At 33.7% G+C, this 25,481-nt stretch overlaps 1 protein-coding gene across 24 annotated transcripts in view; it reads right to left on the bottom strand.

The window, feature by feature from the left end:
- LOC115222778 (CUGBP Elav-like family member 1-A) overlaps nt 1-25,481 on the bottom strand; it is a 166,351-nt gene that overhangs the window by 92,290 nt on the left and 48,580 nt on the right. For 22 of the 24 annotated variants that reach the window (XM_029793191.2, XM_036514249.1, XM_029793240.2 and 19 more), the window contains 2 exons: nt 21,702-21,731; nt 1,817-1,986 (listed from right to left, as the gene is read on the bottom strand). In XM_029793191.2, the coding sequence (XP_029649051.1) occupies nt 1,817-1,986; nt 21,702-21,731 (200 nt within the window). The remainder of the gene's footprint in view (nt 1-1,816; nt 1,987-21,701; nt 21,732-25,481) is intronic. The other 2 variants (XM_029793204.2, XM_029793127.2) reach the window with 1 other exon arrangement.

Genomic DNA, 25,481 nt, shown 5'->3' with positions numbered 1-25,481 from the left:
AAAGGGCATTTTGCACTTAAAATAGAATACAAATAACTGAAGAGAGATAATATTCCAAGACAACAGGACATTTGATATCTTATCTTAAAAAATACCAGAAGCTATATCAAATCATTTTGTCTAATTCTTCATTGCTTACTTGTAACAAAACAGAAACACCTACAGTTGGTACAGTGCAATAATTATTACCTTATGTAAGGTAATAATTAAGAACTATAAACAAGCTATTTACAAAGATCAAGATGAACAGAATAGGTAAACAATTAGACAAAAACCAGCTGCATGAAGTGCAATTTTAAAATGGTTTATCTACCAATAATCACGTACGGCATGTACAAAGGAGATTAATTAATAATAACCTGTGATAAAGTCTGATTCCTAGTTCTGGGAGTGTGACAGCCACAGGTGAGATCAAAGAATGCTGTTAGGCAAAATGAACTGATGCAGCAGCCTACAAATCTTTTGTCTGCAAATTAACTTTGGAATGAAAAGCTGAGAACTGGAGAGGTGGAACTATTAGAGAATCAGATAAAATGCCTTGCAGTAATCAGTTTTACAACTATTTTACATGCTTGATTCAAATTCCAACAAAGTCAACTTCACCTTTCATCCTTTAAGAGCCAACAAAATGAAGTCCCAGAAAGTACTGGAGTCAGTTTAATAGACTACCCTCCTCCCTCAAAACTGTTAACCTTATATTTTCATCATTATTATTATTATGGTGGCAAGCTGGCAGAAATGTTAGCACACTGAGCGAAATGCTTAGCAGCATTTGATCTGCCACTACGTTCTGAGTTCAAATTGTCGACTTTGCCTTTCATCCTGTCGGGGTCAATAAATTAAGTACCAGCTCAACACTTGGGTCAATGTAATTGACACATCCCCTCCTCCAAAATGGCTGCCCTTACGGCAAAATTTTAAATTATTATTATTATCACCACCACCATCAACATCCTTGTTTACCCTCATGTTAATTTGGGAACAAAGAAAACCACCTCCATGAGAGTTTTAGGTTTGCAAGGCAGGGTACCTGAAAATATTTTGAAACTGTTCAAGAAAAAAAAAAAATTCCCAACCTGATCATGATGCAAAAACAAATGACTTTAAAAAATGGAAAGTGATGAAGCAAACACAAAATTACCTAAACTATTCAATACATTCTAAAAAGTCCTTAGTCAAAGCACTGTAAAATATATATAAGAATGTATATCTTAAACATATATGTGAATTGTTTTTTAACCCTTTAGTATTTAAACCGGCCATATCCGGCCAAAATATTCTACCTATTTTATATTCAAACCAGTCAGATATGGTCATTCATAGCCACCTTATTGTGTCATTTTAAAAATAAACAATCACATCATTGAAATCTCAAAGCCATGAAATGATGCAAGATTAATTTTACATGGTGTGAATACATAAGCTTAACATTTGACAGAATAATCTGAATGCTAAAGGGTTAAGCCTAGATACAAGATACAATGCAAGTTATTAAAGGTAAACTTTAATTGAAGTGACTTAGTAGAATTTCCTGTAGAAGTGCAGTGCTAAGATGCTGAATCAATATTGTTCACATGGTTTACTTGTTATGTGATCAGTATATTTTCCATATTGCAATGATCAACCTCTAATATTATCAGTACTTCAACCAGCAAATCAGCTACTTTATTTAAATATTTATCAAAATAATGAGGAAAAAATTTTCTCAAAGAAAACAGATCAATATAAATTTCTTCACATAACAAATCCTATAATTTAAAGATTAAGATAATCGATAACTTGAAGCTAAAAAGATATATTGAGATTTTCAACCTACCTTTACTCTGTCCAGTCATTTTATCCCGTAAGACATTTAACTGAAATACTGGACCAAATTCCTCAAACATTTTTCTGAGTTCATTTTCATCCATAGAACGAGGTATTTGTCCAACAAACATTTTAATAGCATCTGGATCAGGTTCCTTTTGTGGCTGGGAATTCATGTTTCTGAGACATACACAAAATAAAAACATGGGTTAAGAACATTAAAAACACATTCATTTTGATTATCAGAAAAAACAGTTGTTGTGTTATTTAAGATTGTGCTCAAAGTTTGTCGCATGATTTATATTTATAGGTGGTTTTTTTTTTATGAACTTCATACTAGAGTTAAGCATTTTTATTTATAGTGTATAAAAACAAAACAATTTGCAGTGAATGTCACAGAAAATATTGTAGCAATGTCATTCCGTTCTCCATACTGAGATTAAATGGTATCTTCTCTTGCAGAATACCTAAGAATGCTAAAATGATACCATTCTTGAGATAAATTATCAATACACACACTATCTTTCAAGGTGAAGTTCTACATTTCCAATGGTTGAAAGATTAGGAGTAAAAAACAAAACTTTTCTGAAGTATTATTCTAAGCCTAAAGAAAATCTTGTAAGCAGAGTACTGAGTAAAAAGAACAGCTTTGATTTGCAATATAACGATTTTTCACTAGAAGCTAAAATGTGAGCTAAAACCAACTGGTATATTTCATTTTTAGGCTCCTGGCAAAATATTAATTTATTGTAATGAATCTAAACTATCAAAGAGATTTGTCATGCAAAAGGAATCCATAATAGAAAATTCTAAAACCGTCAATATTTTTTCTGCAAAAAAAAAAACTAAGGAATGTTATAATTAGAAAGGGAAAGTTCAAAACAGAACAGATTCTTTCAATAATAATATTGATTATATTTATTTAAATATTTTAAATTTAATTATTCATAAGACTTTTTTTATTAATTACTAAAATGAATTTTTTTTTCTAAATATAATATGCTTGTAAATGTATTGAAAAAGTCTATTAGGAGAACTTATTGGGTAGTGTAACAGTCAAACTCAATACAAACTGAGCTGCTTGTGGTTTATCTACTAGCAGCAGCACTGAGCAATGCCTATAGTTAGGGCATAGCCAACATAACTGTAAACAGGTACCACTTAAGAACAGGATGCTGAAAGCGATTCCAGCACAATAAATTGAATAAATGTTCTGTTGGCAAGTAGTAGTGACTAAACTTCAACTTAACACCACTGACTACAATCTCGCAGGAAAATTGTGGTGTTTTTTTTCCCCCCTTAATCACTGCCATTCTCCAAGCAAGGTTTCAAGTACTTTAGGTCAGTTGTACCAGTACATGTTAGATCATGTAACCAATATTTCTTGCCATCTAATGAATTGTTATTCACATTTTTTTCTCTACAAGATGTGAACATAGCTATATTCGACATTGTGCAAATAGCAGTAAGGTAAAATGTCAGATCTGTTCTTTTAATTCATCTTTTACATTAAATAAGAATAATCTAATAATGGAAGTTATTTTGGGACACTTAGATAAGATGAAATAGATTTCAAATCAATTGACATACAATGAGAGCACAACATTAAATTTACTATGATGTAATATTGACTAATTGTTCCATTAACTAATTACATATTACAACTCGAAGAAAGCTATATTACAAAATCATGATAATACAACTTCAACAAAATGTGAATGTTAGTTCATATTGGTTTGAAAGGCAAAGTTCTGGCAGATGATTTTTATAAGCAGTGAACACACAGAAAACAACTGAACTGATAAAAATCAGCAACTCATGCAAACTAAATACTCTGCAAGTCATCACGATAATTACAAATATTCAACATTCTACTGCAAACAAACTGCTTGGCATAAGGCTGCACATGAAAGTGCAGTACCTTTTTTCCTAGTTATACTATTTCTGATTAAAAACACCACGTAAAAATAAGCTGTATCAACTAGTCTGCATTTTTGTTTGAAAGATGTGAATTCTTTATCTTATCAAGGAAATATGCACGGAATGATAAATTAGAATAAATTATTATTATGCCACTGAGGTCAACATTGTCTTTCATTCTTCTAGGTTTACAAAAAAAGATATCAACTACCTCTCCCTCTCAAAGTAGACCAATCAGTTTATTATTCCTCATCCTGTTAATCAACACTCTCTAGGCTCAGGATATTTACTCTGACTCCACACCCAAATCAAAAATAAGATAGTATACCATGGTTACTTTGAGAAAACAATCTTCCACAGCCATTTTACATGACATTGCTAAGTGAATCAGGATTACATACAATTACCAATGACTTCCCTAAGTATTAATCTGGATAAATATAAAGACTAAACTACTCCTGAATGTAATATATCACAAATGAAAGCGAAGTGGTCTCAACTGGAATGTGACACACATATCTTTAAAACATAGGCTATAACTAAATTGACAGTAAAAACTTTAGAAAGCAACGTTCAATGAGGTTTGGACAGAAATACATTCAACGACCCTATTCATAAAAGCTCCACACAGATACATATTAGAAAAAGAATAACAAAATCAACAACATTTAGCAGTAACTAGAAGATAGGAAATAACTTTATTATCCCCCTCCCCTACATCACGGGGGGGGGGACAATTTAAGGAGCATTTTTACTGCCTTAACATAGAACACCGCATATTTAAAATTCCTAAAAACCATTCAATATTGTTATGGGAGTTCATTTAGTATTCTTAGAATTAGGATGTTATTTTTATCTTATTTCTGCAATTTAGAAAAAAATTATATAGAATTATAAGATCCAAATTTAATAGAATGGTTTTCAAATGCTGCAAATAAAACAAAGACACATGGTGAACTTTCACTCAGCTGTTGATGTAAACCAATGGTTTTCAACCATGGTTTGCCTGTGGACCCCCTGTGATCCTATTTTACTAAGATGGACCCTAATGGCTATTCAACATTTAAAGAAAAACCTATTATATTTTTATATTATTATTAGGAATAACATTAATAAAAAAACTGTTAAAAATATTCTGTGTATTGTAGAAGTGTAACCATTATATTGCACATGAATTTTAACAAAATCTCATATGGATCCCTAATGGCCATATGGACCCTGATTGAGAACCACTGATGTAGACACTGTTTGCACAGCAGAGATGGAAGTCATGATTTCCAGAAAATAGATTAGTAAATTTTATCTCTCTTGCAAAATTTATGAAACTAGACCCAATTAATCATCCATCCTCATGACCTAAAACCCACTGATTTTTATTTATTTTAATTCAAAGGAAAAGGAGTGGATACACTTGATAAGATTAGTGTATTTTGTCATAAATGTAATGGCTAATAATTTATGGTGTTATGTAAATTTTATTTCACTCATTCTACCTTTACCTACTTTAGTTATAAAAGTTCTGAAACAAGTATGTTTCTAAGACCATTTTAAATATAGCTATAGGGATAAGTCTAAATTAACAAATATTTTAAAATTTAATTGAAAACAGTATTTTATTTAAATAGTGTAACTGATAAGAAAAATATAATGAATGTGGTTCATTCATTGTCTACATTTCTGAAAATTGAAATGCTCCATTTGTGTTAGGTTCCAAGTATTTATATAGATTGTTTTGTGGTTTCAGGATATTGGTCCTTTTCTTTTCAGGCTGGTATGATATATTTGTAATACAGAATCATTGTAGATGTATTGACAGATCAATTTACAAGAGGTTCAGTACTTGAATTTCAGATTTATCACTATCTTAAATATTACTCCAGCATCAATTCATAGTATTCCTTTTATTGAGCATTAACCCTTTTGTTACTGTATTTATTTTAAGATGATCTGCGTTTCTTTCAATTACTTTAAATATAACAAATAATTTAGCAAAATAATTTAGTTATCATTAAGCTAGTGATAGGAACATAAATTGTGACTAAGGTTTGGTGGAAGATTTTAATTCAAAACTTATGAAAAGAAGACATTTTTACTCAGAGCTAGAGCCGGTTTCAGCCGGGTTGGTAACGAAAGGGTTAAGCCCCACCTACAACTTTCAAGTTGAACAAGCATTCAACAGAACCTTTCCTTCAATAATACCAGTAAACTTCACTATCAATTTCTCCTGTTGCATAAGTAATTACTAATAGAAATTCATATGTACTGCAAAGAGAAATGTTAACATTGCCTAGTTGTGTATGGAAAGAGAAAGTCAGCTGCTAATTCATGAAGTAATCAAATGAAAATGGTGGTAAAGACAGGATATTCAAGAAGTCACAATAAGGAGTTGTATTTCAAAGAAATATTGTTAGTGATTCTAATGAGGTGCACCACAACTACTAGCTTCCTAAATAACAAAAAAAGTAAAGACAATAGCAGGTTTGATAGCTTTATTGAAATTCAGTCAGGCTGATGATACCAAATTTGAATGCAGAAATAACTAGACATGACACAGTTGAAGTTTGACAAACTGCAATTAAACATACTTAACAGAAAGGAAGTTTTCTAAGTAAATTTTACATTAAGAACAATAGCAAAAACAGATTTCACTTAGCAGTTGTTTAAAGAGAGAAAACATTAAAAAAAAAATTCAAATAAATTAAAATTCTTCTTTCATCCACTGAGAAGAGAAACTGAGGTTTGATAAACAATGACATCAGCTAATACAACTGGCTGACAGAAAAGCCATTCATGATATAAAGCGAACGGATCAATTAATGATTGATAGTATTAAGTAGATAATTGATGCAGGTCTTTACATCTACAGAAACACACATACAGTGTCTTCATTTACATAGGTTTGTTGTGTTTTATTTTCTTATTAGACCCCAGTATAATACTGGGCTCCACTTTAACCCAAATTATAATAGATATTTATATTATTAAATTTCTCATTTATACACAAGTAAATATGGCATATTAAAATGTTACCCATATTAAAATGTAACGTAATTTGATAACCACTGCATGTCTGCCATATTCCCTGATATTACCCATGGTGGTAAAAGGGCATTAATATAACTGTATTTTGAACAGTTTGCTAGAAATTCTCAAGTTGGTGAATACTCCAATGATTAACACAAAAAACTTGCAATGCTAACGACCAGCTTGTCTAAAAACAAAAAAAAACAAAAAGCATCTACAGAAAATATTCATTACAATATTAAAAAAACTTTTTCGGCAGCAACCAACTATCATTTGCTCCTCCTCTTCTCCCACTACGAGTCCTTCTCTCTCTCACTAAATGTGTGCATGCAATGAAGCTTGATAGGAGCAATCATCCAATATCTCTTATATTAACTCCATATAATGTAAAACATGACTGGAGAAATCAACCAATATATATATATCAGCCTATTAACACACACACATATATATATATATATTTGATTTTTCCAGTTTCAGCTAATGAGCTGTGGCCATGCTGGGGCACCATATATATATATATATATATATATATATACACACATCATCATCGTTTAACGTCCGTTCTCCATGCTAGCATGGGTTGGACGGTTCGACCGGGGATCTGGGAAGCCAGAAGGCTGCACCAGGCTCCGGTCTTATCTGGCAATGTTTCTACAGCTGGATGCCCTTCCTAATGCCAACCACTCTGTGAGTGTAGTGGGTGCTTTTTACGTGCCACCTGCACTGGTGCCAGGCGAGGTTGGCTTCGGCCACGATTCGGATGGTGCTTTTTACGTGCCACCAACACAGAAGCCAGTCGAGGCGGCGCTGGCATCGGCCACGATTCGGATAGTGCTTTTTACGTATCTCCAGTCCAGGGGTCCTGGCATCTGCCGGGTGCCAGTCATAGGATTCTGATTTCACTTGCCCCAACAGGTCTTCGCAAGCAAAGGTGGGTTGGCATAGGTGCCTGTCGTCGGATGAGGTTCGATATCGACTTCGCTTGCCTCAACAGGTCTTTGTGTGTCCAAGGGAGGAAAGGCATGCATAAGTGGGCTGGACTCACTTGTCCTGCCTGGTCTTTTCACGCACAGCATATTTCCAAAGGTCTCGGTCGCTGGTCATTTCCTCATATATATATATACACACACATATATATACATGTATATACACACACTCATATATATATATATATGATGATTATATATATATATATATATATAAGGAAACCATGCCAAAGCAGACACTAGATTTCAATGTAGCCCTGCAGCTCGCTAGATCCTGGCAAACCCATGTCAACATAGAATAGGAGCATTAAATGATGACTGATATATCAACAACTTCCCTTATACACATTATCTTATAACAAGCATCAATGAAAGCAGTCACAACATAAATGCTTCATTCCAAAAGGTGAGTCCGCTTTTCTGAAAAAAGATTTTCTTTATTATTTGGTAACTTTTAAGAATATCTCGCTGGTAAATGTGACTGTGTCAAGTATACTTTTTGCAAATTTTAAATATTTAGTTCAACAAATGGTTCACCTCAAAACAGCTATAAATACCACCTAAATTTTCTTCAGACTTATCCTAAGTCCAAATGCAGTAAAGGAAAAGAGGTTCACATTTCTATCCACAGTGTCAAACACTTTTGTTAGATCACTGAAAGCCAGATAAACAGAGAGTCACTGCTCTAGACATTTCTCTTACAAGTGTCTTACTGTACATACATTTATATACACAAACACACAATATATACATATGCAAGACACAGGTATGGCTTAAGAAGTTCATTTCCAACCACATGGTCTCAGCTTCAGCCTCACCTCATGATACCGTAGACGATGTAACCCCAGATCGGCCAAAGCTCTAAATGGACTTGAGAGATGGAAGCTAAAGGAAGGCCATCATATGTGCATGTGAAATACGTAGGAAATCTGCTTCAATGAATAACCGTATATAAACAAATACAGATGATTCATAAGAGAACATGTTAGTCCTCATCATTCCCCACCAGGCTTATGCATAACAGGCTGCAACTGGTCTATCCCATTACTTTTGCTAGGCCCATGTACAAGAGACTGTATTGAGCCATCTCAATAATTCCTCTTCTCAACTGCATCTTTCTTACCTTCTCTGCTCTTCTCCCTTCCTAAGATAACTTCTGTTATACCCTTCACTGAATCTTTATCTTATCCCACCCACTTTTACTTCATACCACTGATCCTTCCTTCCAATCAGGCCCTTCAGGCATCAGCACTCTCTCTTCTAACTCCTTCTTCGGTCAACTGGGCATATGTAAAAACACTAGATTATTTACTTGTGGTACTTACTCCTCTTACCCACTACTAGCTTCATTCTCCCGCCTTGATATACAGGTTTCAGCACTGAATACTTTCTACATTATCCTGTGCACAAGACATGACACTTCATGTAAAGGTGCCAGCCAAGGACTTGTTCTGGCAAAGTGATGGGTAAATGAGACAACCTGGTATTGATGCCAGAAAATGTCCCCAGCATACCATTTAAACATGAGTGGTAAATTGAGCAGAAGGTTTTGAGTTCCTTATATTCAACCTACTTACTATTATTGCAATAAAAAATACACCCAGTACACTCCATAAAGTGTTTGGTGATAGGGCAACCAGCTGTAGAAACCAAAAAATGATGATGGAACATCGGTCAGCAATTACCAGTAGGAGATTAATCAAACTGTGATGGCCTATCCAACATGTGCCAGCATAGAGGACTTGAAAATGACGATGATAATATATGATTGCTAGATTATTACATTGTTTATTGTTTAAAATAAAAATGAACACAATGAGAAAATAAGGTTACAGTACATCATTGGATTATAGTAATGTATGCTTGTACAACTTGAATGCCACTCTCTAGGCTTTCATAATTAAATATTCAGAGACAAGAGCCAAACAATAGAAAACCACTTCAGCTGCATAATTCATGTCACAGGCCTTTCTACAAGACTTTCCAATAACAGGAAATCTAGCTGGTAGTGGTTGAGTATCCTTTCTCCAAGTAGTTTTACTGCAGATGCAAACACAAATATGGTTTGTTTGTTTTTCTATACCTTCATACATGTATGTATGTACACACACAAATAGAAGTCTTCTGAGTGTTTTCTATATCCTACACTTTGTCAGCTAAGACCAGAAGGCAACTATCTATTCATGAGGTGAGTTATCCTGTACCTGATATTTAAGTGCTAGGCCAACAGGTTAGCAAGAGTATTTTTTTAAATGCCAACATCACATACACTGCAGTGACCTATTCCTAAGACAGCTGATGACTAAGCTGGGTTCCTATCAACCCTCCTCGCCAGGGTAGCCACATGGGAATTACTGGTTAGCCAACAAACCAGCCACGCAGCATGTACTGGCATGTGTGGAATGTGGTGATGGACTGATCATTTTATATCACTTTCCATGTTGACATGGAGTATGTTGTCATTTCTTATTAACAATTAGTACCTTCTTAGACAGGTTGGAAGACAATATCACACTCGTGTTTCACTTCCCACTTCATTTCTCTGGCTGGCTGCCATTCCTAACAACCACTTTACAAAGCATACTGGATGCATTTCATTATAGTACCAACACAGCAGTTGTCAAGTTTTTGACAAGACTAAAAGATGCTCTCATCCCATCTCATTCACAAACAACATTACAGCCAGTACTGGGTGCATTTTGTGGCATCAACAACCGCTAGAGAGTGGATAGGATTGTACCTTACTATTGAATATTGGTCTCTAGTCACTCAAAGCAATGTAACCAAGAGGGTAGTGACAGCTGAACTATGGTGAAGGGGTTGAAAGAAGCAAGAGTATGGTGGAAGGGGAGAACAGTGAATAGGTGGTAAATAAAGGAGTAATGGAAAAGTCAATACAAGAGGAGTAAAACAGACAGTAATGGAAAGGGGTAATGATGGCCACAATAGGCTTGTAAGATAACCATAGAGAGGGATGATAGAAAAACAGAGTAATGGATGTCAATAACTAGCCTAAAGGAGAGTAACTGATGGCTAGCTATACAGAAGGATGAAAGAATAAAGACCTCCTTGCTATCCAACTATTATGATGAGAGAGATGGTAGAGGGCACTTGACTATACACAAATCCAAAACAACCCTTCAATATCCTAAAAACAGTAGAGAGAATAGGAAAATACAGTGAGACAGAGATGAGTTAGAGAGCAGCAGATGGAGGCTTCACACAAACATTAATGTATAAGTGCATATATATATATATATATATATATATATATATATATATATATATATATATGCTTTAGCTTCCGTTCCTACATTCACTTCAATGCATGGATCACCATAACCATAGCTGTACAAGCAAGGCAAATTTTCTCCAACAACAAAAATTATACTGATCCCTGGCTATCTTCTCTCTGAGGTTCAGCCAGCATCTTGAGATCAGGCTTCACTACTTTATCCCATGTCTACCAAGAATTGTTCCATCCACTGAGTATTCAGCATCTTATATATCAGTTGTTCTCCATCATAATTACATGCCTGTACAAGTGCACACTTCCTCTTTGGGCTACTTCAAATTGTTTATCCTGTTTTTCCTTCATTTCATTTAAGCTCAGCAATTCAGGCACACTAACACTACATATTGTAAACATGTCCATGTTAATTCTTTCTAGCCATTACAAAATCTTCAGCATTCAAGACTCATGTTTCACAACCATGGAATGTCATACTTAGTAGAAACACTTTGTTAGCAGCCAGTTAAATAACTTCCTGAACTTTTACCACTCACTACAATACTGCTAATATACATGCTTCTACTGCTTAACAAGTCACCTCAATAACAAACACATTCAGCTACTACCATTAGTATGGCTTCTGTCATTAATCATCTATTTTTGTGGCCTAATTATGTAGAGCAGTGTTTCCTAATCTAGGGTCATGGCAGAGTTCAGTGGGTCCACAAAAATATTTGGGTAAAGGGTTAAGTTATATGCTAAATAAAGGGGGACACAAATACAACAGCTTATTCTTAAAATTTTCTACTACTGTAATTCTTTAAATTTACACACCCAAACCACTTTGTAAAGTGGCTGGCATAAAAAGGGCATCTAACAATAAAAACGATGCCAAAGCAGACCTCACTAGTATTAGTGCTTTGTAAAAAGCACTCAATCCACTCTAAGGTGGTTGGCATTAAAATCAGCATCCGACTGTATAAACCATGCCAAAACAAGACAGTGGGGCCTGGTGCAGTCTTCTGGCTTGCCAGTTCCTGTTAAACTGTCCAACCCAAGCCAGCATGGAAAGTAGACGTTAAATCATTATAACAAATGCATTTTCTACATCTTGATTTCCATCATGATGAAAAAACTGAACTCATTTGACACTTCATCGATATACAAATCTTTAAATTTACAAAGAGGCTACTAAAACTTTCCTTGAAAAGCTTCATCTATTCAAAATAGATATTGGGCATAAAGGGTTGATGCATTCGCAAGTGCTTGCCACTATTTAAGGGGCACTAAAAGAGGTTGATATTTAAGTGTACATTGCACAATGATACAGAAATTAGATCTAAAGATCTCTAGGAAACGAACATTCCAAGTTGGATGATAGATCCAGTTGAGACAAACGTAGCCAATGCGAATATCATGCTATAAGAAAAGTTTAAGTTGCTGGGTAATCCAATTGCAGAAGCTAAATTTAATCAGGATTCAACTTGTGAACAAGATTATATTTCATTGTCTTTCTTGCTCTCAAAAGCTTACAATTGTTTAGCAATTGTAAGCAGATGTGATTTATGTTGCTCTCTATCAGCCCATGTACCCTCATAGTAGAAAATATATAAAACAGCATCAGCCATAAGGACCCCCACTGAATAAATACAGTAAAAAGCTAACATTTTTCTTTTCCTTCTTTGAACGATTACATTTTTGTTCTCAAAAAGTAACCATTGTTCAGAAGTTATTTCTGGGTATCAGCAGTTTTTTGTTATGCATGTTATATCAGAAAAAATAATGTATGATTTATAAATCGTTGTTCTATGGAAACCACTTTTTTTTTTCTTCTTTTTATGAAGCTAATAGAGAAGAATAAAAGTGCACTTAAAAGAACTGATATTTTTATGAATTTTATTATGTTAATGGTAGGAAACAGACCACCTCTGAGAAAAAATTATTTTTCAAATGTTTATTATAAATATTTGTTCAAAAATTGTTTTCATTGCAAATTATCAATTATTAAATAACTCTCATGATAATAAAACAAATTTAAAACAATATTTAAATTTTCATTATTATGTGATAATTTTAACAAATATTTTAACTTTTTCTTTTTTGAAAAGTAAGCTGTTTCTATTAGCCATTCATTACAAAATAGAATGACTTTTCGCAGTAACATTATCTAGTGGGACCCACAGAAAAATTTAAGATTCTGGAAGTGGGCTGGGAAGAATGCTCTAAAAGAGGTAGGAAACCACTAATATAGAGTACTAGATAGGTTGTCCACTAGTGTTTTCTCACCTAGCTTTTGTGTGTTGTAAACAGTATGGTGCAATTGCATCTTTTTTACTGATCCAGTAGGCAGTAAGTGTATTTGTGCTGCAAAAATTTACAACTTTATTCTGTATCAAGACTTTTTCAGAATTACTACCCTCTTAGATGGCTGTCAAGCAATGATGTTTCTTGTATATATTTCACATTTATATTTGATTTTTGGCATGGTTTCTCTGATTCACATCATTAACTTACTTTTCAGTGTACTATGTAAAATATATCCATATCAATTTTTATGTGTGTGCATTGGAAATAACAGTTTGTATGAGCACATGCATGTATGTGTGTTAAAAGGATAGGTTTAAGTAAAAATCACAAAAATCCCAATGTCATGTTGTGCATAAGTAAACTAAAATGATTACACTTGCTGGCCTCTGTTATGTGTATATAACCAACACTGTTGCAAATAATAACAAAACAACAGTATAATAATTCAAAGACCAACCACAGTGAATTTAAAATGAAGTCTTTTTAAAGGCAAACAATGTTTTTCAATTAGCTTGTTTTCTCTAGAGAATTTTTTGGTGTGATTAGGCTACTGTAATGGGAGTCAGTACTAAAACTGTCAGATAAGAACTAGCAGAGCCAAGACTGACTTGTTTGGATGGTACAAGTGCTAGGAGAAGCCAAGCAAGGAAGTGAGATTATACAGCTGTCTTAATCATCTCTATAAAGACTTCTAACAGAATTCAACCAATAAAAGTCTAAGTTATGAATCGACAATCAAAAGCAAACAACACATACATATGAGGTAAAATGAGTGTGCTGTGTATTTAATACATTAGGCAGGATGAGTAATTAAATAATGCATATTTCCCAGTTAAGTTTACTATGCATGTTTAATATCTATTTATTTAAAAGTTTCCAGCTTTTTAATCTTTAGCAAATATTAATTAAAAATCTAAAAATAAAAAAAGTGGGGTCGTGAAAATATACTCCACATTTCTGAATGGTTAACACAAGTTGCACAAATATGCATCAAAATTATTTCATTAAATATATTCTTAGAAAACACTGAGAGGTAGGACACTATTAAGTAAGTTATAATGCTGTGGACACATTGTGCAAGTGGATAAGCTAAACAGGTAAGGAGACAAATCAATGGATTATGAAAGAGATAATATAAACAAACTACTGTGTAAGTTTAAAATGAATAGAGCAGCAAAACTGTAAGTCTTAACCATCATTTATCATCTCATCAATCTCTCATTCTCAACATAACAACTGGCCTTCCACTTCCGAGTACTCCTGTTCTTAACAGGTACTAACCCTATATAAAGCTCAAATGAGACCCACAATGCAATGCTGCAGCTAGTAGACATGCTATGCTGCCTTCTTACAAAAAGCACATCTGGATGATCAAATCTTTAACCTACAAACAAACTGCCCCCTCGTTCTTGTTTTTTAACTGCTACAACAGTAACCTCTGATCACCTAATTCTTCCTCCTCAAAATATCAACTCTCAAGAATTCTCACTCAGCTCAAGTTTTTTCCTGCAGATGTCAATTTTCAGTTTTGTTCAAGAGAGAATCAACTGTCTGATCTCACTGATTTCAGAGAGCCTGCTAAGGTCACAGCACAGATTCTACTTCTCCACCAAACCCTTAAAAATACTGGCATTGACATACAGAAACACTGCTAGAGATAGTGAGGAACTGCTTAGGAAGTGAAATCACTGAGGCAATCTAAAATAGCATAAAACAGAAATTATTTGGAGAATTGTTCTTTATATCAGCCTTGCAATGCTTTACCACACACACACACACACACGAAATTAAGTTCCTAACATCAACATATCAATATAACAAATATAAAAAGAACAATACACCAAAGAGAATTATACTAAGAGTAAGTTTCATTATTTATAATTAATTCATCACTAAATAGTCTTAAAATCAAATTTCTCAAAGTATCAATCTTCTCATTAATTATAAAAATCTAACATTAGAATTAGTCTTTCAACAACAAAGAAAAAAATATTTCAATGTGAAATTTAATGATTGTTAAAACTAATATTTTCTCTCTAAGTTATATTTTAAATAGAATTTGTATTAGTGTAATAAAAAAAAAATTTGTTGCTGCAATTAAAAAGTCTGACTGAAAATAATGTTACATTTTAATTATGGTTCGTCTTAACTACTTATCCCATTATCTTTAGCTCATATAACTACTCAGTAGCAATGGTACAATTCTGATTGTTCAAGAGAGCAAAATATAGAAATAGCATAGTGCTAAGCAATTTCAATAAGAACATAAGTAAATATTCTTGTATTAAAAGCTACTTGACATCAACAGTAATGCATTGGTAATCTTGGGAGGAAAGTTTATCAAAGAACATTTTGAGTGTGGTTTAGATACTAATAGCTGAGGTTCTTGAAACCATAATAGTGAAACAAAATTTTGTTTAACTCAATTCTATTTAAAATGAAGATTATTAACTTTCATCACAAAATAGCTCAGCTCTGGTAAATTTCTAAGAGAAATCTGGTTGAACTTTGCATGGCACATTTGAAATAAATAAACAAATGAAAAGAGCAATAAGCATTATCACCATTTTAATGTTTACAAAGCTGACAGCACTTGAACAGTACATTTTGAGGTGATGATTTAAAGGTTAATTGCCTTTTCTGATACATTTTAGTAACCGCCTATATCACACAAGAATATGATTAAAACTAGGATAAACATGGTCTAGGCATTAAAGATTCATTAAAACTGGCAGCAGTAGACTCAAATGTAGTTGCTTGGCTATATTGAGACTTCTGTTCCTTCAAATTACATCCCACAATCTTAATAATAAAGGAGAAATCAGACAAGCAGGCCTCAATATCTATAAAAATTTTTTTTTTTAATGATCATGGCTGAATCTGCTTAATTGGGGAAAGCTTTGAGCTAAACATCTGACAGCAATGAAAACATATATAACATTTTCATTGCTTTCTGAAAGAAGTTTCACAAAACAATTTTAAGGGTTTTCTTAATTCTTCTGTCCTTTTATTGAGAAATATGAAGAGACAGTTTGACAGATAGTGAGGCTAAACTGAATTGTTAGAAATAACAACAAAAGACAAATGAAAGAAGGAAATCATTATAGAAGACAATTCTGAATATAGTATGTATATTAGAAAACACATGGAGACATTTACAGTTAGAACATTGGCTGAATGATAGAAAATACAACACTGAACACATTGACCAATATTCCAGGAAGCATAAAATATCTGGAATGCTGAATGTAGGTCACCATCACAGCCAGACATTTGACCAGTTTCTTACAAACTACAGAACAGAATTTCACAACTTAATACAAGTTAATAGACCTGTAACAAGAATAAAAGAAAAAAGGGATTACACAGAATAGGGGCTATTAGAGAAATAGAAGGATGGTATGAAAATGTGGTTCGCGGATAAGAATTTACAAATGACTTTGGCTACAATATAAAACAAACCTGTTGACAGGATTTGTGCCATCTTAAATCTTGTGTCATAAGAACAGAAGGTATGTATGGGAGCAACATCCTTTAACCCTTTAGTGTTCAGATTATTCTGTTAAACATAATGCTTATTGATTCACATTGATTTGAATTAATTATGCATTATTTGGCGTTAGGAAGGGCATCCAGCCGTAGAAACACTGCCAGATCTGACTGGGCCTGATGAAGCCTTCTAGCTACACAGACCCCAGTTGAACCGTCCAACCCATGCTAGCATGGAAAACGGACGCTAAACGATGATGATGATGATGATTATCCTATATCTTCAAGATCTTGATGGTGCAATTACTTAATGTAGAATAACATTGTAGGGTAGATGTGAGAGCCTGGATCTGGTCAGTTTGAACATAAAACAGATTAAATATTTTGGCCGGATATGGCCAGTTTAAATACTAAAGGGTTAACAATACTCTAGTCAAAACTATACCCACACGTCTATCTCTAAGAAATCCATGTTTTGTGATGCAGCCTACAACAACTGTGTGTATGTATTCATTCAAGGGGAGACAACAGAAAACATATATGTTCCTATAAAGAGGGTCGGCAAGTGTATATACACCAACAGTGTATATATGTCAAAGTGGAGAACTATAGCAGTGAGTATATATCTAACGCAAGGAAATGAAGATATGTATATGCACATCTAAAGAGATAAGATGGGTATATGCAACAGCAGTGTGTGTGTGTGTAACCATCTACAAAGTAACAGCAGTATATATAAAACCATCAAAGGAGGAATGCATGTCAGTTATACAAATGAAGTGGCAATATATTAGTGTGAACTAAGTTGTAGGAAACATAACTAAAATGTTATTGGGGGGGGGGCGTTATAAGAAAGCTATATACTTGATCAAAATATGCACAACATTTGGACTATTATGGTGACCTACATAATAAATCATTTAATTAAACTTAAAATTTTTAAGTAAACAGTAATATTGCCTTTCATATTCCCAAGTACCAGCCTTGTAAATTAAGACCCCCCCCCACACACACACAATCCTCATCATTTAACATCCATGTTTCATGAGTTTGGTAGGATGCAACAGGTTCAAGGACCACATCATGCTCCAATGTCTGTTTTGGTATGGTTTCTATGGTTTTCCTAACACCAACCACTTTACAGCATGTACTAGGTGTTTCTGTGGTACTGGTACTAGTGGGGCTGCCATGCAGCTTGCAGTTGCAGTAGATAGGGTGTGGCTTTATACTAAGAGAATGAAAGAAACTTTGAGGAGCCAGAACTTGCTGTAGAGCAACTATACAGCTACTCAGATGATAGAAAAGAGGGTAGAGTTGGAAAGAGATAAAATAACTGAATGAGGTATCAGAATGGACACTCAAGATAGAAGGTAAGTTGAGGTGAGGAAAGGAGAACAAAGAGTGCAGGTGGGTAGAGGTTTCTAAAGATGTAAGGGAGATTAAGATTTGGCAATTGAGGTAAGGGTGAATAATAAGGAACAGGTAGGGAAGAGAAGGAAACAACTGTAGAAATGGGTGGATGTAACCAATGAGGAGCTGAAATGATAGAAGATGACAGGGCAGAAAAAGGAGGTGAAGAGCAATAAAACAGGAATAACAGAGTAGATAAAGGAAAGGTGTGAGATATGTGGTTGACAGTGATTAATGTTAGAAGTCAGTGAGAGGAGAGTACTATGAATAAAGGTTGGATAATAAGTGAAATGCTTCATCATCATCATTATTATCGCTTGACATTAGTTTCCATGCTGTTAAGTACATGTATAACTTGAAAGTTGAGCTTAAATCCCATCAGAGATACATAACAAGCACACAATTCACTCTTAACTACATACACTGAGCAAGACACCTACAAACAATATGGTTTTCCATGCAAGTCTGCTATGGATCCATTTCACTATTGATGACCAGTCTGATCTTATTTGCAACTATATTTTTATTTCCAAATATCAATTGGTTTTTGATTCCTGTCTATATTCAAAAACTTTTTTGTTTTTTTTTTCCTATCATGCTTCATAGGGACTCGCTATATTCCTTGTAGTCCTTATTCACCTGTGACAAAGCAACAGAGAAAAACTGAATAATTGTCATTGTGTATGTCATGGTTTTGTGTTCACTTGTTTTGTTTCTGTTCTTACAGTTAAATACACTAACATCCACTACTTTACAGTATGAACAGGGGTGAATTTATGGCACCAGCACTAGGGAGGACAAAAGAGTCCTCTACCCATAATCAAAGTTACAGTTCCTTTTTTGTTAGGATTAAGTTAGAGGAAGAAAGGGCAGTACCCACAATTTTCAGGGTTTAAAAACTAAGTGGGAATGGACCAAACAAATCAAGCCTACCACTCAACAATGTGCTTTTACACACTTTCCATTTATCAAATCTTCACATGCTATAAATCAATCCAATACGATAATAGAAGACATTTACCCAGGCTGGTGGGCTGTGGAATCCAACCCAAAGCATATAGTTGTGAAGTAAACTTAACAAAACAACCCTACCTGAAATCTAGCTTACAGAGCCTTTATCAGAATGTAAACACACCTATTGAAGTTGAACTATAACTATTCCTTTCATATCAGTCTTCTTTTTTTTTTTGAAAGCAATCATACTGAATTCCTAAGGCACAGTAAGTTGTGTTTTTGTTTACTTAACTTTCAACACAGCTTCTTCAATCAGGGACACGTGATTTTGGTTAAAGTTCACACATATACTACTATAACAATCTAAGTTAAATAATGCAAAAGGCCACTCTAAGCAGATAGCCATTCACATGAAAGCATGACTTGATAGCATGTACTAGGCTTCTGTCAACTGTTTTAGCTGCTTGTATGACCAAGACACCTTCTCAGGCCTCCTAATCATGGCCCACTGCACCAGCACAAATTGTTGAATTCCAGCTGAGTAGAGTGGCAGAGCATGACAATGAAGTGATCTGATCACAAAGACAATGTACTGTCAGGTTCAAGTTCATGGGTCCAACACAACAACCACAAGGACATGTGCTTTTACATTCAATAAAATGCTGAATACATTTCATTATGAAGTAGAGTAGTAGTTTTATTTGAATACTGGCTCTATGACAATACCAACAGTTTCAAGTTCCTATCAGAACTTAAAACAGATTCAATCCTAGAACCAGTATTAAAATGTGTGTGTGTGTGTGTGTGTGTTGGCAAATGATGTGAACAAAGCAAGAAAACCAAAATGTAGCATATTATGGTGTTTGTTCAACACTGAGTTACAGGTACTCCATTGTCAGAATAGTGCAAAATGCTACTGTTCCCATCAATTCAGTAACATATCTAAATAGCACTAAACTGCTAAGAAATACAGTTATCTTAATTTTTGATGCATCAATAAAATCTCTCTTAGAGCATTCTAATGCCTAACTGAGAATTAAAACATTTTCGATTCGTTACAATTAACTGTGATTATTACATAAAAGAGACTTCTTTCTATAATGTTGCTTTTGTCAGGTAATGGCCAGCATGTTTACCGAATTCCCACAGAATTACATTATAAGGAAAGTATAAGCATGATAGCCACTGCATGACAAAAGCAACAGAAGGTTAAGCTTGGACTAACAATAATTGTACTGTCAGGGTTGATAGCTCACTAATAATCACATAAACACAGTTTTACAACAGAAACACAAAAATAAACAGCAGTGAACAGTTTTTCTGGACAAACAAATAGCCATGCTTGTTGATTAAATGATAGGTCAGTGAAGAATCACCTTATAGCATCATGAAGAACTACTTAAGAAACACATGGTGCAATGAAACCAGTTATAATCAAGTATATAAGGTATCATAAATAAAACACATCTTGTCAGAACTAACGCAATTGAAAGTTTTCCCAAGTCCTGGTCTTGACAACTTATCTACTACCACTAAATTATATGGCATTCAATTTATATCTTAAGTATGATAAAGTATTATAACTGATTATTATTCTTAGGAAACTCCAGCATAACAAATTATATGGAACACATGCAGTCAGCATACATAAAATCAAGACATGCAGTCAATATTATATTGCAAATCCATGAGACCATGTAGGCTTCATATAAGATCCACATCTATGGAGGATACCAGTGTGTAGTTTAGTTTATACGGAAGAATCTGTTACAAATTAGTTTGCTCATGATCTTGGTTCAAGCAAGGAATTCAGGACAACAGCAGGTAGCCAACTGTTGCAGCCTTCATCAGCTGGTGAAAGTATGTAACCTACATATGACTGTTCTGTTGGACTTCACCAAAACACTGGCAAGAGAGGTTAGCATTAGGTCTTCAAGTCTTTGGAGAGAAACAACAATGTCTCCATAACAGGTTGTGTCTCATGAGCTATACACCATACATCATGTACAGGTGTTAGCATGCAATGTTTGACTAATATTTGATTACTGGAGGTTGTGCATGTGAGAGCATGCCCGATACAAGAAAGTATAACTTTTGTCTACATAGTAAAATGAGCATTCTTATACATGAATATTTCATAAAATAACAGGTCTAAATAATGAGAATGCCTTTTTCTATAATTAATACTAATGGATTGTCAATACTAGATAATAACTAAGTTATCCTGAATACAATACATTAAAAACAAAAATCCATGGATATAATTTTGCTGGTGAGACTTAATAAACAGGGTGTGCCTCTAATTCTTCTGTTGAAAACTGTACATATAAATATGATTAGAGTTAAGTCTTTGTTTATTATATTTATGATAAGCAACTTATCAACTAGAATAGATTAGTCAGGATAAAATTAATCAGATTTCTGAAGGATGAACACACAACAAAGGCTGGTTTATATAGAAAAAGTTGAAGCCTAAATCATCTTCATCAAAAATAAAATCCTATTAAAAAAAATATTAATTCAAAATTTGCTTAATAGTATAAGTTAGAGGGGAAAAAAGTTATAATAACCTTTCGTTGCTATAGACTTCACCAAAATCACTAGAAGAAAAACAGAAAAAAAAAGATTAAAAGGAGTGTTCATCAGTAAAGTACACTAAAACATCAAATAATATTAAAATGAAATGAAATAGCTTGACATGAAACACCTAACTACAGTACTTAATTTGAAACATTCAATTACAAATTTCCTTTAATTCAAATAATTAGTAAATATTTTCAACACATGCTTTCTTTGACAACAAAAATATTTCAGTTGTGTATGTCTGAGTGTGGGTATTTTGTGTGGTAGTAAAAAATCAATAATACTTTCAGTAACTTCATCTAACTTTTTCTTTGTTCAGTATTTTGTGTACTGTCAGAAATATGTCTGCGCTCTATAAGAGCAGAAATAAAACAGTTTCACAGGAAAATACTACAAAACTTGTTTTGTATTATTATTTTAACGTCTACCTTCTTTCCTTCTAATTATTGAAGTATTCAATTATAAAAGTTTACTCAGAATTTACTCAAATTAATACTTCAATTAAGAATTCAATATGAATTAATTACTAATTTAGCATGAAATATTTTTTTAATCTTCCTTTGTAGATAATAGTTTATCCAAATACATTCTCGTTAACTAGTTGGAAAATTTTATCATAAAAATTACTTTAGTTATATTTAAGAATATTTACTTTTCATTAAGATAATTTTCACTATGTCATAAATGAATATTAGAAAGACAGAAAAAATATTTGATTAACAAGTGGTATGAAGAAAAGTAATTTGTACAAAGGTATTTAAGAAAACTGAATAAAGATTTTCTAATGTTTAGAAATCCTACTACAGATGGAAGCTGATGAAAATTTAAAGAATGCACAAAGGAAAAAAATTAAAGTACAGATTAGGAAGAAAAAATACTGGTACTTGAAAATCAACAGGTGATATTTAAAATATCAAAGAATTTTTCATACAGCACTGAGAAAAGGGAATTGCTTTTGTAACAAAAGGGGGGGGGGGGGGTCAGTGTAAAATATTCAACTAATCTAATTAGTTGCATAAATGTATATAAACAATAGCATGGGATTAGAAACTCTCAATTTAAGTAGGCTAAGATGTTAAGAACCATTTTCAATGTTAAGAATTTTCAAAATGAGTTCTGAGAAAACAACCAACTTTCTCTAAGGAACTCCTTGTTTTTGCACTAACAAGTTTTCAATCAAATATTAAAATCCTACAGTAGACATTTATCAAGAAGCAATCACAAATACGATGTGATAAAAAGAATGGAAAATGTTCAGTTACCAATGAAAAACTCTGTAAATAATTTTCTACGTAGAACTGACTACCATATTTCTTTATAGCAGCAGACAGGTCTGATCATGCTATTGTCGCTAAATTCACTTTGTTTGCTTTCATTAACTGGGAACGCATTAACACAGTTAATTAAACTAATTATAGCTGGTGTTGTAATACTTTCAAAAGAACATGATACAAATGCAATGAATAATATGAAATTACATGGAAGTATGATTATGACTATATTGAAGTAAAAGGGGCTAGGATAGAAAATAATGAGCAAAATAGTTGAACAGGGTTTGTATAGGAGCTGAACTTTCAAAACTAATTCTAGACGAAAGCTACAACTTGAAACTCACAACTAAACTGTATTAGTGGCATTTGTAACAATCAACAAGGGTTAGGTTTATTCAGTTTTCAGGTCAGCTCTGATAGCAATCACTCAGACCTATGATCAAATGTATTCCAACCACGACCAACCTGCTTTTTTGCATATGCGCTATACTACGCTGTTCAAGGTGTCGTTTACTAAAGATGGAAAGAGGCTTTGTGATTTTATTTCTAGCAGACCTCTCACAGCAGCATGGCCAGTTTGTCTACTTTGAGTATTGTTCATTATGGAGTTTACACCAAAACTTAATGTGCCTCCATTTGCAGATGTTAATCAATAGGCCATGCATGTGCATAGCACGAGTTAAGAAGAGGGATAGTAGTGCCTGTGACATCAGCAGGCCACACTCCTACTGGTGAGATTAGATGTATAATGTGAATGTTCGCAGGAGGAATGTAGCAGTGTAGAAGAAACTAGGGTGGTTCGACGTTAAAATATCAGGTGGCTATGATGGAGATGCTAAATCCAGCAGGCAATTCAAAAATCACTTGATCTTGTAAATATTTTTTTCCCTTTAGTTTGTTGAAACAATATCTATTGATATATTTCAGAAAAATGCCATTATCAAAAGATGTGAGAATATTCATCATCCTGAAAATGGCACACTATACTAGTTAAATTCTATTCATTTGTCTGGGCATACCTACTTCAACTGCACAGAAGTAGTCCAGGAAGCTGGCAGCATGAGCAACAGAGCAAATAGACAAGCTATCCTGGAATCTCTGAGCCATGGCAGTCAATGGAGGGAGACTGAGTGAATGCAGTGGAGAGTGGTTGAAGGCTGTGATGAGGAGGAGAGGCAACAGAAAGTAATTGAGAAGGTGTTAAGAGTTACATTAAGCTCAAACTGACTGGCTGGTTCTTTAGGAGTTTCTTTTAATACTAAAATGGACTTTTAGACCACTGTGTGCAAGTGTGTGTGTGTGTGTGCATGTGTAAACAAGTGGTGGTAGTGCTTAATTGAGTGTTACATACACACACACCCACATATACAGTTTTAGCATTAAAAGTGTGTAAATATGCAACTATTAAGATTTAATTAGATGAATATAATGTATTACAATACAAGAAAAGCAACTGAGAATGTTTATGAACGAAATAAGAAATTTAAAATAGTTTTTTCTATTACCTTATATATATATATATATATATATATATATTATATATATACATATACACAGTAGCATGTTAAAGTGAATTAGCATATCAGTTCCATTGCAAAAAAATAACTCCCTAATTATTGCTTATACTGCTGAGCCTTAACCTATAAACATGTATATATATTATTATGTATGTGAATGGTTTGGTCGGAAGGAAAGAGGAAGTTATCCTCAAACCAGAATCCTGGTCAAGATGATCGCAACAATCTAACTTTCACTAAATGTAATGAAAGGTGGCCAAACGATGCTTCTGATGGTCTGCCAGTTTTCTGTCTACCAAATTCCACTCTGCTTTGGGTCAACCTGAAGCTACAGCAGAATCCACAAACCTCAGGTGTTGTGCAGTGGGGTTCTAAGATGAAATCAAAATTGTGAAGTGAAGTTCTTAACCACATGTAAGTCAGAGAAATAGAGTGTGTCCTTAAAAAATATACAACTGGGAAGATGATAAAAGCTACACTTGAGTTAGAGAGAAACTAACAGTATGAAATTATCCAAAGTATTAAAGGTGCTTTAAGAAGCATACAGAAACACCAATTATAAAGAATTAATTGAGATAGTCAAGCACCTGAAATTATTAACATTTTTACAGTATAAACTGTAGTACAAGAGATTGGTGAAATTTAATACATTTTCAAATGATTTTTTTTAAAGAAGACTCAGAACTCTGAAGAATGAAACTGAATTAGTCATTTGTTTCAAGTGAGAAGGTGACTTAGCAGATACCAGCAGTCGGCAGTGCAATGCAACATCAAGAGATGGTATGTTATTTTGGCTGGCAATACTTTCTTTCTTAAGGTGGTGGCATGCAAAAGAGACACAATAGGACAAAATAGGTGTAGCTATAAGACCTCAATATTTAAAACTTATAACAAGCAGATATTTTTACTCATGATCATATTCAGGTTTTTGTGAACAGGGGAAGCAGGGAGAGAATGGAAACAAAGTTAGAATGATGAC

This window comes from Octopus sinensis, linkage group LG2, assembly GCF_006345805.1.
Source record: "Octopus sinensis linkage group LG2, ASM634580v1, whole genome shotgun sequence".
NCBI classification, from domain to species: domain Eukaryota; kingdom Metazoa; phylum Mollusca; class Cephalopoda; order Octopoda; family Octopodidae; genus Octopus; species Octopus sinensis.
Note: the sequence above shows the minus strand (reverse complement) of the source record. Positions and strands in the feature narration are given on the sequence as shown.